Source organism: Coregonus lavaretus (genome assembly GCF_964263955.1).
Source record: "Coregonus lavaretus genome assembly, chromosome: 3".
NCBI classification, from domain to species: domain Eukaryota; kingdom Metazoa; phylum Chordata; class Actinopteri; order Salmoniformes; family Salmonidae; genus Coregonus; species Coregonus lavaretus.
The window spans coordinates 65,325,662-65,339,605 of record NC_139990.1 but is presented as its reverse complement, the minus strand read 5'-3'; the positions used below and the strand labels follow the sequence as shown (position 1 = coordinate 65,339,605).

The 13,944-nt window shown below is 42.0% G+C and overlaps 1 protein-coding gene across 1 annotated transcript; it reads left to right on the top strand.

Annotated features, from left to right (window-relative positions):
* Positions 1-479: 479 nt before the first annotated feature.
* LOC311114477 (serine/threonine-protein kinase Nek10-like) lies at positions 480-12,349 on the top strand (the record flags this gene model as incomplete). The annotated part of the gene is made up of 33 exons (XM_084157195.1): positions 480-637; positions 791-857; positions 948-1,081; positions 1,168-1,263; positions 1,357-1,441; positions 1,631-1,672; positions 1,772-1,850; positions 1,937-2,004; positions 2,193-2,272; positions 2,374-2,460; positions 2,652-2,876; positions 3,236-3,375; positions 3,652-3,713; positions 3,861-3,938; positions 4,039-4,103; positions 4,189-4,291; positions 5,051-5,179; positions 5,528-5,665; positions 7,245-7,290; positions 7,373-7,494; positions 7,641-7,743; positions 7,961-8,036; positions 8,212-8,341; positions 8,435-8,505; positions 8,665-8,963; positions 9,052-9,123; positions 9,236-9,290; positions 9,434-9,471; positions 9,567-9,667; positions 9,820-9,930; positions 11,756-11,861; positions 12,031-12,101; positions 12,266-12,349. The coding sequence occupies 33 exons, from the start codon at positions 480-482 to the stop codon at positions 12,347-12,349; spliced, it is 3,321 nt and encodes a 1,106-aa protein (XP_084013321.1).
* Positions 12,350-13,944: the final 1,595 nt, after the last annotated feature.

The window sequence follows — 13,944 nt, the reverse complement described above, 5'->3', positions numbered from 1 at the left end:
TGAGCTATAATAACAGGGGAACAACAAACAACTACATTCCAAAGACAAAATGATCTGGTGACAGAATGTGAAAAGGCGTCAGTTGTATCCATAGAAACCTACACATAATAATGTTGTTTCCTCCTATTGGTTAAAACTATCATCAATTTCAGTATGACCTTTTCCAATTCGGGCACATACTTTCCCATGATATGGCCATGAATAAATTGCAACCATGAAGGAGAAAACAAGCTTGAAAAATAATAATAAAATAACAGGTGTATCCTACATATTTGCCATGGTGAAGGAGGGTAAGAGACTGCTCATTGGCTCAAAGGAAACATTTTTCTCCTTTGTTTTTTGTTCCCTTGTAGTGGATGGCTGCATTATGCCTGAACTATGTCGCATTTGTTGTTGTTCAGTGTTACTGCTAGGCTAATGTTTCTAAAACAGACTATGTTTATTTGTATATTGAGAGCAGTTACAATGTACCAAATGCCATGATATTGAATGCATTGTTATATTGTGTCAATTATCGGAAGTTGAACGTCAGGTATGACCCATGGAAGCAGAGAGGAGTTTGTATAATGCCCAACCCAGTTAAAAAGGTGAGAAGAGCAGACAAACTACTCCAGAAGTCGAAGGGACCAGACAACAAGTAAGTTGTATTGAAGTAATTTCAGTTTCAGTCAATTCAGATACTGCACATGCATAATGTCAAAATAGGCCTACTTTCTTTGGACATTTTCAACTAAAATATTAGCACACAACTGATATCCTGTTTTGACTGGAATAAAATGATTGACCAAAGTGAAACATTTTCAGGGAATCTCAGGAAACTTCTGTCCCTGCTTGCAACTAATGCTCAAAGACACCAGGTAAGGAAATGTCAATGCATATGAATGTAAAACCCTCTATTTTGTGTTGTACAGTATGATGTGATCAGGTTTGTCTGCCTGACATTCCAGGTGGCAGCATTGAGTCAGTCATGTAAGGTCCGCAACAGTGGAGGAAGATCCCAGACCACTCTCCAGCTAAATAATGCCAGCAAAAATAGTCAGATTCACATAACCTCTGAAGATCCTGAGCTGGAGAAATTCTGGTATAACCCTAAATAATGCATTTTGGATTCTTTAAATATGATTGATCAAATAATTAACTTTTCTTACACATCTTCCGTTCTAACAGTGCAACATACAAAAATCAACATTGTTTCAGCAGTCATCCTCAACATAAGCTATTTTTGGAGATCCTTACCTCTTTGGTCAAGAACAGACTGTGCAGGTAGTCTCATATGGTTTCAACAATTTTTGTGCAGGTGATGTTGTTGACAAAGGTCTTGAAAGTTGCTCAGTTGTGTGTGTACTTCCTTTGTAGTAACTGGGTCAACCATGCACCACCTGAGTCTGTCCTTAGAGTGCTCACCTGCTTACGATTGCTTATAAGAGAACCACTTTATCAGGTAAAACTAATGGTGGGCGTTATCTTCCTTCAACTTCAGATGATGCATCAGCGTGGCTTCTTGTAAAATAGAAATTACTTGTGCTGCCTTTCTCTTATGACTTGTTGACAAAAACCTGACAAGCAAGTAGGACAATTCAACACTGAATTCAGGTATATTTTAAATTCTCTTCATACCCTCTCTTTTCAGAGAGTTTTTCATCAACTCCAAGGTGTTGATCTTCTCGCAAGGGTAAATGTACTTTAAATCTATTTTAAAAACCTTCTAGTCTGACAGTCCTGTGATGCTTTTTATCGCTGTCACATTCTATCCCTTCCCCTCCCTCTTCAGTACATGGAGTTGGTGTGCAGCAGTTATCTGGAGTGTGGAGAGCAGACATTTGCCATGGAGAAGTTGGTCACTATGACATGTGAGTTATCAAATCCCCCCCAAAAGTAGCCTGTATTTCCCTCAATGTCCTTCCTTATCATTCCTTGTCTCTTCATTCCTGAATAGATATGTTTCAGAAACTGTCTGCAGTGGAGGACCAAAGGCAGTGGGTTATTGAGAGGGGAGCTCATAAGGTAAACAATTGTACAAATTGCACTGCCTCATACAATATACTGTAGGATTGTGTTAAATGAAGAGCTGTGCTCCTAACTGACTATTAGTGCAATGTCTGATCCTTATTACTTGTGGATGAGTTTTAGTTTTTTCTGTCTGGGAAAGTAGTAACTAATGAGCATATAATGATATAAGATTTCATGCTCAGACCCTGGTAAAGCTCCTATCAACGCGTGACAGCAGTGTGTTACTAGGTGCCCTCCTAGCACTCACCTCATTGTCTGAGAGGTAACTGCTCTTATAGAGGGACCTTGGGACATCATGCATACTTTTAGTAAAAGTATAGACTGTAGCTAACACTTAAATACATCACTTGATCTATCCCCTAGTTCAGAATGCAAGGAGAAGATAGGAGAGTTGGCAATTGTGGAGAACCTTCTTGTTATACTACAAGAGTATGACTTACTGTCCAAAAGGTACAGTACCTAACTGCCTAATCAGTCACACTCTTTGCGTTAATCTTTACACAACAAAGTTGCTTAAAAATAAAGAGTTCGCCTTACACCCCATCAACAGCATGACTATATCAGTAGCAATCACATGTACCTTCCAATGTCTTGCTTTGATATATGTTTTGCATATCCATTTTTCTTTGTATTCCTTTCAGGATGAGTGCAGAGTTGCTGCGTCTGCTTTCCACGGTACGGCAGGTGCGGGAGCAGTTGAGAGAGTGCGAGGGCCTGCCGGTGCTGCTCAGCCTGCTGCACGGGGAGCACCTGAAGCTGCTGTGGAGCATAGTGTGGGTCCTGGTCCAGCTGTGTGAGGAGCCAGACACCAGTGCTGAGATACGCACCTGGGGAGGGGTGCAACAGGTGCTCCGCATCCTCAACAGGTGAGAGGCTACCTCTGGATAGACTAAAGAAGTATCATAAAAGTTAACGGAGAGCATAGACTATTCAGGAGTTCACTGGGTCAAATGCAGTAAATTGGGTGAGGTTAGTGCATATTATGACCTTGAGTAAATTATGATTATGAGAAAATGGTATGCAACCTCTGGTTAGGCTAATATAGTATCGTAAACTTTAGAGCATAAATTAATGAAGAGTTACTCAAGAGTTTAGTGGGTCAAATACAGTGGTAGAAGCATTGGTTAGTGCACATTATGACCATGAGAAAATTCAGATTATGAGAAAGCGGTATGCAACCCAGACCAGTAGGGTTCCGTAATGTACTGTATGTTGTCTGTTCCAGTGAGCGGGCGTATATTTCCGACCGCTCCTCTATCGAGGCCCTCTACAGCGCCAATGCAGTGGGACGCATCCAGAGACAGCACATCAGTGAGGAGCTCAGTCCACAGGAGGATGTGGACGACACCATGTCTCTACAGTCAGGTAGGAACACACACTGGATATGTTGGATATTTTGGCTATAGATTATTTTTTAAAACATTTTAGTCATTTAGCAGACGCTCTTATCCAGAGCGACTTACAGTTAGTGAGTGCATACATTTTCATACTGGCCCCCCGTGGGAAACGAACCCACAACCCTGGCGTTGCAAGCGCCATGCTCTACCAACTGAGCTACAGGGGACCTAGATCATATAGATTGATCTATGTCCAACATTATCTTGTGTAAATGTCGATCTTTTCCTGACTTGTCTATTGCAGCATGCTGTGCGGCTCTGACTGAGCTTGTTTTGGATGACATCACTGCACATCAGGTGGTTCAGGTAAGGGCACCTACCCACAAACAGAAACAGAGTGTTGGCTGCCATTAGAATGGTCAATGAACTGGACAATATATAGGACTGTGATATTGATTCAGAATTGTGTTAGTGGAAAGGACATTTTGAAATGCGTTCTCTTTGCTTCGTCAGGAGAATGGAGTCTATGTAATAGCGAAATTGATTCTGCCACAAAGCTCTCGCAATGGACCAAAAGCAATATCCCTACAGGTATTACACATGCATTACATAATGGTGTAATTACAATTATCATGTCATGTCTGTCCTTACACTACAATGATAGTAATTATGTTATTGTTGATGTTGACAGTGCTATGCATTTCGGACCCTGCGTTTCCTCTTCAGCATGGAACGTAACCGACATTTGTTTAAAAGGTGATGACATAAGACATTGTTTCTTAAAGTCAATGTACATATTCTTTCCTTTCAGAAAATGTGTGAAAGTGATTTTCTGTTTCAGGCTCTTTCCTACAGATTTATTTGAGCTGTTCATTGATGTTGGACATTATGTGAGAGACATCACTGTCTATGAAGCACTTCAAGCAAAAGTTTCTCTCTACACTGTGAGAACTAATATACTGTAAAAACGACTATACTGTAACATACAGGTAACTGACAAAATAAAGGAAACACCAACATAAAGTGTCTTAATAGGGCGTTGGGCCACCACGAGCCAGAACAGCTTCAATGCATCTTGACATAGATTCTACAAGTGTCTGGAACTCTATTGGAGGGATGCAACATCATTCTTCCACAATAAATTCTATAATTTGGTGTTTTGTTGATGGTGGTGGAAAACGCTGTCTCAGGCGCCGCTCCAGAATCTCCCAGAAGGGTTCAATTGGGTTGAGATCTGGTGACTGAGACGACCATGCAATATGGTTTACATTGTTTTCATGCTCATCAAACCATTCAGTGACCACTCGTACCCTGTGGATGGGGGCATTGTCATCCTATGGTGGCATACCCATAGTAGCCAAAATAATGGCCTGCCCAACATTTTTATACATGACCTTAAATATGATGGGATGTTAATTGCTTAATTAACTCAGGAACGACAACTGTGTGGAAGCACCTGCTTTCAATATACTTTGTATCCCTCATTTACTCAAGTGTTTCCTTTATTTGGGCAGTTATCTGTACATTCAAGAGCCCTCACCTGTCTCCTCTTACCTGTTAAATACATTTAGATTGTAAAGTAAAGCCCCATATAATCATAATAATGATTAATTTACCATTTTCATTACCTATGCTCTGCGGTCATTACTACCCCACTCAACTCAGTGAGGATTGTTTACTGGCGTGTATTGGCTTGCCTTTAGCAGGAGGAATTGGACAGCCTGAGGGAGAGCATTGAAGCTGTCGACCAGAACCGCCCTCCTCTGAGAGTGATCAATGGCTACTCCATACTGGACCATCTAGGCACTGGGGCCTTCGGCAGTGTGTTCAAGGTAGAGCCTCCCACTGAGCCGTTCATCAGTGCCAACCTTAATGTGCCTGTAAGAATGGACACATGACAACCATTACAATGTGGTTGTGATTTATGTGGCATGTCTGATTGTGCTTTGATTTCAATAACTCATGGTCATGAATTGCAATCACTAGAATTTAGCTACCTCTACATGCTTGAGTTTGAATTTGTACAATTTGGCATGACTATGGAGTGATTTTAGTGCCAAAAGAAATTGAATCTGAAATGTATTTTGGCACAAATATCACTCCACACATGTCATTAACATTCTTTATGGTATATTTTCTGCCTGTTTGGTTTTGGTTGTTGTGTGGGGTTGTGCGGAGAGGTGAGGAAACAGAGTGGTCAGAACCTTCTGGCTCTGAAGGAAGTGAATCTCCACAACCCTGCCTTTGGCAAAGATAAGAAGTCCAGAGACAGCAACGTGGAGAAGATAGTGTCTGAGCTCACCATCATTAAGGAACAGGTTAGCATTGGTTTACTATCGGCCAGATACAGTAGCTCATGTCTCACACGTAGCTGTTGTTTGTTGGTATTCTACCATGTGGTTATATACAGTGAGGGAAAAAAGTATTTGTACCCCTGCTGATTTTGTACGTTTGCCCACTGACAAAGAAATGATCAGTCTATAATTTTAATGGTAGATTTATTTGAACAGTGAGAGACAGAATAACAACAAAAAAATCCAGAAAGACGCATGTCAAAAATGTTATAAATTGATTTGCATTTTAATAAGGGAAATAAGTATTTGACCCCCTCTCAATCAGAAAGATTTCTGGCTCCCAGGTGTCTTTTATACAGGTAACGAGCTGAGATTAGGAGCACACTCTTAAAGGGAGTCCTCCAATTTCTCAGCTTGTTACCTGTATAAAAGACACCTGTCCAGAGAAGCAATCAATCAATCAGATTCCAAACTCTCCACCATGGCCAAGACCAAAGAGCTCTCCAAGGATGTCAGGGACAAGACTGTAGACCTACACAAGGCTGGAATGGGCTACAAGACCATTGCCAAGCAGCTTGGTGAGAAGGTGACAACAGTTGGTGCGATTATTCGCAAATGGAAGAAACACAAAATAACTGTCAATCTCCCTCGGCCTGGGGCTCCATGCAAGATCTCACCTCGTGGAGTTGCAATGATCATGAGAACGGTGAGGAATCAGCCCAGAACTACATGGGAGGATCTTGTCAATTATCTCAAGGCAGCTGGGACCATAGTCACCAAGAAAACAATTGGTAACACACTACGCCATGAAGGACTGAAATCCTGCAGCGCCTGCAAGGTCCCCCTGCTCAAGAAAGCACATATACATGCCCGTCTGAAGTTTGCCAATGAACATCTGAATGATTCAGAGAACTGGAAGTGTTGTGGTCAGATGAGACCAAAATGGAGCTATTTGGCATCAACTCAACTCGCCGTGTTTGGAGGAGGAGGAATGCTGCCTATGACCCCAAGAACACCATCCCCACTGTCAAACATGGAGGTGGAAACATTATGCTTTGGGGGTGTTTTTCTGCTAAGGGGACAGGACAACTTCACCGCATCAAAGGGACGATGGATGGGGCCATGTACCATCAAATCTTGGGTGAGAACCTCCTTCCCTCAGCCAGGGCATTGAAATAGGTTGTGGATGGGTATTCCAGCATGACAATGACCCAAAACACACGGCCAAGGCAACAAAGGAGTGGCTCAAGAAGAAGCACATTAAGGTCCTGGAGTGGCCTAGCCAGTCTCCAGACCTTAATCCCATAGAAAATCTGTGGAGGGAGCTGAAGGTTCGAGTTGCCAAATGTCAGCCTCGACACCTTTAATGACTTGGAGAAGATCTGCAAAGAGGATTGGGACAAAATCCCTCTGTCTCTCACTGTTCAAATAAACCTACCATTAAAATTATAGACTGATCATTTCTTTGTCAGTGGGCAAACGTACAAAATCAGCAGGGGATCAAATACTTTTTTCCCTCACTGTACAGTATTACCTACAACACACCAGTCAGTACATATTTTTGAATGATAAGCACTCATGCTTTTTTCTCTGTTCCCTGAAGATGACCCATCCAAATGTTGTGAAATATTACAAGACATTCTTGGAAGGTAAGTATCAGACACACACCACTATTTTGAGTTAAGATTATTAAGATATCAGCTTTATAAATGGCTATGAACACTGTTTTAGGTGACAGGCTGTACATTGTCATGGAGTTGATAGAAGGAGTTCCCCTCTGGGACCATTTCAACTCTCTGAAAGAGAAGGAGCAGCAATTCACAGAGGAGCGACTTTGGAACATATTCATCCAGGTAAGTATCGGCCTCCATTGCATTGCACTGACAAGAAACCTACTGTGACTCTCTTGGATAATTACTATGAATGAATCAATCAATGCTATGATGTTGTTTACTAAAGTGCATATCCTTGTTTTCTTTCTCCCGATGAAATTCCTCAGATGTGTATGGCTTTAAGGTACCTGCACAAGGAGAAGAGGATCGTCCACCGAGACCTCACTCCTAATAACGTCATGCTGGGAAAGAGGGACAAAGTCTCTATCAGTCAGTCAATTACAGTTGTCCTTTTCATGCTCTATTTCTCTCTCCTCATGTCATCTCCTACTAAAACTAGAAGCGCACGTACTGTAAATGTGAATAAGTCATATTCTTCAGCAAACCACTTATCATTCATTTTACTTACATCATGCCCTTTTGTCTGAAGGTATATGTGTCGGTAAAACATTTGTCTTTGGTAACATGTGACCTGAATCCATTTCAGCTGACTTTGGGCTGGCTAAACAGAAACAGGAGAACAGCAAGCTAACATCAGTGGTTGGGACCATACTGTACTCCTGGTGAGTTCTAATAGTTACTCAAAATCAGGGGAGATTTCAGGGAGATCTGTTCTGATGATGAAGTAGGTCATCTCTAAGGTACGACTTCCTTTAGCAATCATTTGAATGATCTCTACAACTGCCCCTTTTTTGTGTGTCTGTGTGTGTGTGTGTGTGTGTGTGTGTATTTGTGTAGTCCAGAGATAGTGAAGAGTGAGCCGTATGGGGAGAAGGCTGATGTCTGGGCTATAGGATGTATCCTCTACCAGATGGCCACACTGAGGCCTCCATTCTACAGCAGCAACATGCTCTCCCTCGCCACCAAGGTAACACACACAAATACACATACACACACACTACTCACATAGGTTATCTGTGTATCTAAGGCTATTGTTGTTAAACTGGGTTTGTGTTGGTAGATTGTGGAGGCAGTCTATGAACCAGTGGAGGAAGGCCTTTTCTCAGAGAGAGTCACAGACATGATTAAATGGTAAGATGATAAAGTGAATTAATTTATTTTTCACTTATAGATCTTTGATGTGGATAGCAAAGGGCTCCCATTGCATCACACAAATCAATGATGGACAGTGCTTGATAAGATGCTACATTATCTGATTACTACCTAAATAACTCCCATAATACCCCTCAGGTGCCTGACAACTGATGCAGACTTGCGTCCAGACATCGTGGAAGTCAGCTCCAAGATCTCTGACATCATGATGAGGTTCATGGACAGCTTGTACACCTCCCAGAATGCTTTGGAGAGGAGGGCGGAGCGAGACAGGAAGCGAGCACAGAAGTACTTCCTGGAGAGCCATCGGGGCAAGGTCAGCTGCTGCCACTCATCTAAAGACCAGGAGAAAACCACTAGTAGGACTGATGAGTCCATGGTACCATACTTCTCTTTAGGCCACAGCTCAAACCAAAGCAAACAAATGCACAGCCAAGGTAAATCTTCCCTGGATTGTATGGCCATAATTCATGTTTCTCATAAAAATTTGCTACCATGTTGATTATGATCTATGTGTTTATATAGATAATGGCTCAGATGAAGATCTAGATCCCTCTCATACCATCATCTCCACTGCCTCGGGGTATAAAGACGCTGGTGAGTACTTGAATTCAAAATGCTCACTTGAATTTAGATCTTTCAACTACTAGGAGTATTTCCAATTGTAATGTTTGGATTGGAATCAGTTGATATCTGTAATTGTTTAAAGGGCCGATAAAGCGCAGCGTCAGTGCCTCTGTGGCAGATGAAAAAAACATAGCTGGGTGAGTCTGTATACGATCATACTCTAATATATTATATGCTGTTGAATATTACCCATATCATAATTTCATCTGAAGAGGTACTGTTTGTGTGATGACAACAGTTTGTCAGTCAGGTGATAAAATAATCATCTTGTTTTCCTTAGTGGTGAGTTTGCTGTTCCGAAGCCAAAACCTCGACCAGGTAAATTGGGCCATTTTGAAGGATGTTCTTTTTTCCTCCTTCAACTCTTTGGTTAAGTGGGTTCAACTCAACTGATAAACATGTGGGTTTCATAGCGTCAGCAGGAATCTGTGTATCTCAGAGGAAGGTTCGGCAGATTGATGACCCTGTCCAAAGACTCCTGGTACAACTGCATAAGATCATTTACATCACTCAGGTAAGTCTCTATGTACTTTAGATTTTCATTTGATTAAGAGTTCAGGTAATAATAATGAGAACTATGTACCAGTTGGTTGGTGTATACAGTATGTCTAGACATTTGAGCCATTATATTTTAAATCGTACTGTTTTTAACAATGTTATGTTCAGCTTCCCCCAGCTCTTCAGCACAGTGTCAAACGGCGGGTGATTGAGAGATTCAAAAAATCCCTGTTCCACTATGGAAGCAGTCCCTACAATCTCAAGGTGGAGCTTAACAAGGTAAGTACAAGACACCAGGAACTTACAACAACGTTAGTGCAGTCTGTCTCAACTATCGAGTTGCACTGCGGTAGTTAGCGTGGCATTGAAAGCCTATATACCAGTCTATCTAATGGCCGCAGGGACAGATTGATTACCAGGACGTGTACTCCGAGCATGCGCTGACCAACTGGCAAGTGTCTTCACTGACATTTTCAACATTTCCCTGACTTAGTCTGTAATACCAACATGTTTCATGCAGACCACCATAGTCCCTGTGCCCAAGAACACTAAGATAACCTGCCTAAATGACTACCGACCCGTAGCACTCACGTCTGTAGCCATGAAGTGCTTTGAAAGGCTGGTCATGGCTCACATCAACACCATTATCCCAGAAACCCTAGACCCACTCCAATTTGCATACCGCCCCAACAGATCCACAGATGATGCAATCTCTATTGCACTCCACACTGCCCTTTCCCACCTGGCCAAGTGGAACACCTACGTGAGAATGATATTCATTGACTACAGCTCAGCGTTCAACACCATAGTGCCCTCAAAGCTCATCACTAAGCTAAGGATCCTGGGACTAAACACCTCCTTCTGCAACTGGATCCTGGACTTCCTGACGGGCTACCCCCAGGTGGTAAGGGTAGGTAACAACACATCTGTATACGATCACGGGGCCCCACGGGGTGCGTGCTCAGTCCCCTCCTGTACTCCCTGTTCACCCATGACTGCATGGCCAGGCACGACTCCAACACCATCATTAAGTTTGCAGACGACACAACAGTGGTAGGCCTGATCACCGACAACAGTGAGACAGCCTATAGAGAGGAGGTCAGAGACCTGGCCGTGTGGTGCCAGGAAAACAACCTCTCCCTCAACGTGATCAAGACAAAGGAGATGATTGTGGACTACAGGGAAAAAAAAGAGGACTGAGCACGCCCCCATTCTCATCGACAGGGCTGTAGTGGAACAGGTTGAGAGCTTCAAGTTCCTTGGTGTCCACATCACCAACAAACTATCATGGTCCAAACACACCAAGACAGTCGTGAAGAGGGCACGACAAAGCCTATTCCCCCTCAGGAGACTGAAAAGATTTGGCATGGGTCCTCAGATCCTCAAAAAGTTATACAGCTGCACCATCGAGAGCATCCTGACTGGTTGCATCACCGCCTGGTATGGCAACTGCTCGGCCTCTGACCGCAAGGCAATACAGAGGGTAGTGCGTACGGCCCAATACATCACTGGGGCCAAGCTTCATGCCATCCAGGACCTCTATACCAGGCGGTGTCAGAGGAAGGCCCTAAAAATTGTCAAAGACTCCAGCCACCCTAGTCATAGACTGTTCTCTCTGCTACCGCACGACAAGTGGTACCGGAGCGCCAAGTTTAGGTCCAAAAGGCTTCTTAACAGCTTCTACCCACAAGCCATAAGACTCCTGAACAGCTAATCATGGCTACCCAGACTATTTGCATTGTCCCCCCCACCCCACCCCCTCCTTTACGCTGCTGCTACTCTGAATATTATCTATGCATAGTCACTTTAACTCAACCCACATGTACATATTACCTCAATTACCTTGATTAACTGGTGCCCCCGCACATTGACTCTGTACCGGTACCCCCTGTATATAGCCTCCCTACTGTTATTTTATTTTGCTGCTGCTTTTTAATTATTTTGTATCTGTTTTTTACTTAACCAACAGTGCAGTTTTAAGAAAAAAAGTGTTAAGGGCTTGTAAGTAAGCATTTCACTGTAAGGTCTACACCTGTTGTATTCGGCGCAGGTGGCAAATAACATTTGATTTGATTTAATGTGTTGATCTCCATTTTGTTTCTAGCTGCTCCAGGGGTCTCCAGAGCTAATGGAGTCAGGCTATGCCAACTCAGACTGGTGGTATCTGGTCCAGTCTTTTGGAGGAGACCATCTAGGTGCTGCGAAGCAAGGTAAACTAACCTCAATGCTAGTGCATACTGGTTAACATAGCAATCTAACAGAATACTGAGCCAAGAGGCACAGCTACTTAATAAGTGCTGTGTTCTCACATTGTCTCCCATGGGGGTCGCTAGAACTCTGCCTAGGTGTTTAGATGCCTAAAATTGTTCTGCTAACAAGTGCAACTTTGTGCTACAGGTGATATGGAAAATGGGAATCTCAAAGAGGGAATCAGCTATGAGCAGATGCAGGTTAGTATCTGGGATATGTTTTAAGGTATAGAAATAAAAGGCAGATGCATACAGTAAGATAGCCTGTTGTAGTTGACATATTTGTGGACATGTGGATGTCTATGCCTGGCTAAAATTGAGAAACTGGTAAAGAAATATGAATGCTATAACATCTTTCATTTCAGGCCATTATAGAGGAGGTTCTGGAGGAGAATGGATACTACAACGCAATGAGGAATGACCATGGTGCAACAGGGGCAAACAAGTGACCTCCATCCTTATAAATCATATCTTTATTAGTGTGCTGGTGTTTTCCAGTCACGTTGTGGAAATGGGATAACATTACATTTCTTTGCGAGGCTGATAACCTTGACAAAGAAGTAGATCAATGATACACAGTCTGCATAAAGGGGAGGTGTTTCACGGCAGGCTCAAACAGAGACAAATAAGGTCAGAGTACTGATTTTCGGGTCAAAGAAAGCAGTCATACTTCTCTATCACATATGCATATTAGACTATTTATGGCCTATGACATTTTAGCTGTATGGTTACTTGGGAGTTTTTCCACTCTGAGCTTGCACTGAGCTAATGTACTCATACATTGATCATGTACAAATCTATACAGTTTGTAGGGTCTTTCTCAGTGGGGTGCTGTTGTGTGCTTGTGTGAGGTTTGTGTGATTCTGTTGTGATCTCTCTCAGGTTACACTTTCTTTAACTTGAAGTAGACTCAGGATAAGGATTTTGCGGCTTTATCTCTAGTATTGTATGGCAGAATTGCACATCAGAAGGCATGTTTCTAATGTCTCTATACAATTCGTTTTTTGTTGTTGAGGACTTTGCATAACTAAATTGTCAACTTCCAGATTATATTCTGTTAAATGTTATTCATTGTACATTTTAATTTGTTTCTAAACAGCTATGCTTTGAGGAAATCTCAGGTGAAGCTTGATGCACTTTCTACCTATGTTTAACTTTCAACAGAAAGGAATTAGTATACTCAGGTCTTCGTGTTAAGTAATAGTAACTCTTGCATGTATTTCCATTACATGGGAAATAAATATATTGTTGTGGAGAATCCTGTTTTTATGTTTGGCTTTAGATTATTGAGCAACTCTTGACTCTTTCATATCATTAGTGTGTTTGTTTATACAGTAGTTTTTCCACCGAGGCAATGAGTGTAATTCTCTAAAAAGACCACAGGGGGGCAGTATCAACCTTTGTATGGAGCACTGGATCGTGTAAAGATGTTTCTTTTTATGAGTCAGACACACCCAGGGTATTAATAGTTTCAAGACTTTAATAGACCAATAACTATCTGAAATATGATCATAATCAATATCACAAAAATGCACCATGACATTCATCATAGAGAGAAACATAGCCATACAATGGTATGTAGAATATATGTTGACATGATGAGAGTAATAGCACTTACTTAACAAAGCCAATCATGCAAGACTTGAAATAATGGAAACAGCCCAGTTCTGCTGTTTTAAAATCTCATACATTTGTGACCTACACACACCCAGTAATGACCTCCGAAAAATGCATCCTTTTCGAGAGTTAAACTGAATACATATAATGCAAATTGTCATGCTTTGCCCCTGTGTTGCACCACAATGGAATGTCTATTCACAATTCACATGAATCTCCACTCCCATCCGTATAGAAAGGCTCTGTGTGAGGTTAATACGTTAAGCTACTCTCTAGTACTGCAATGCACTGTATGTATTTAAACCACCTTCTGAGCACCTTATGATACTGTCCAACACACAGGCTAGTCCTGTTATATCTCCAGTCACATCCAGTTATGAGTAACTAAGTACTGTAACATGATTCTATTTACAATTCCCTTTACATA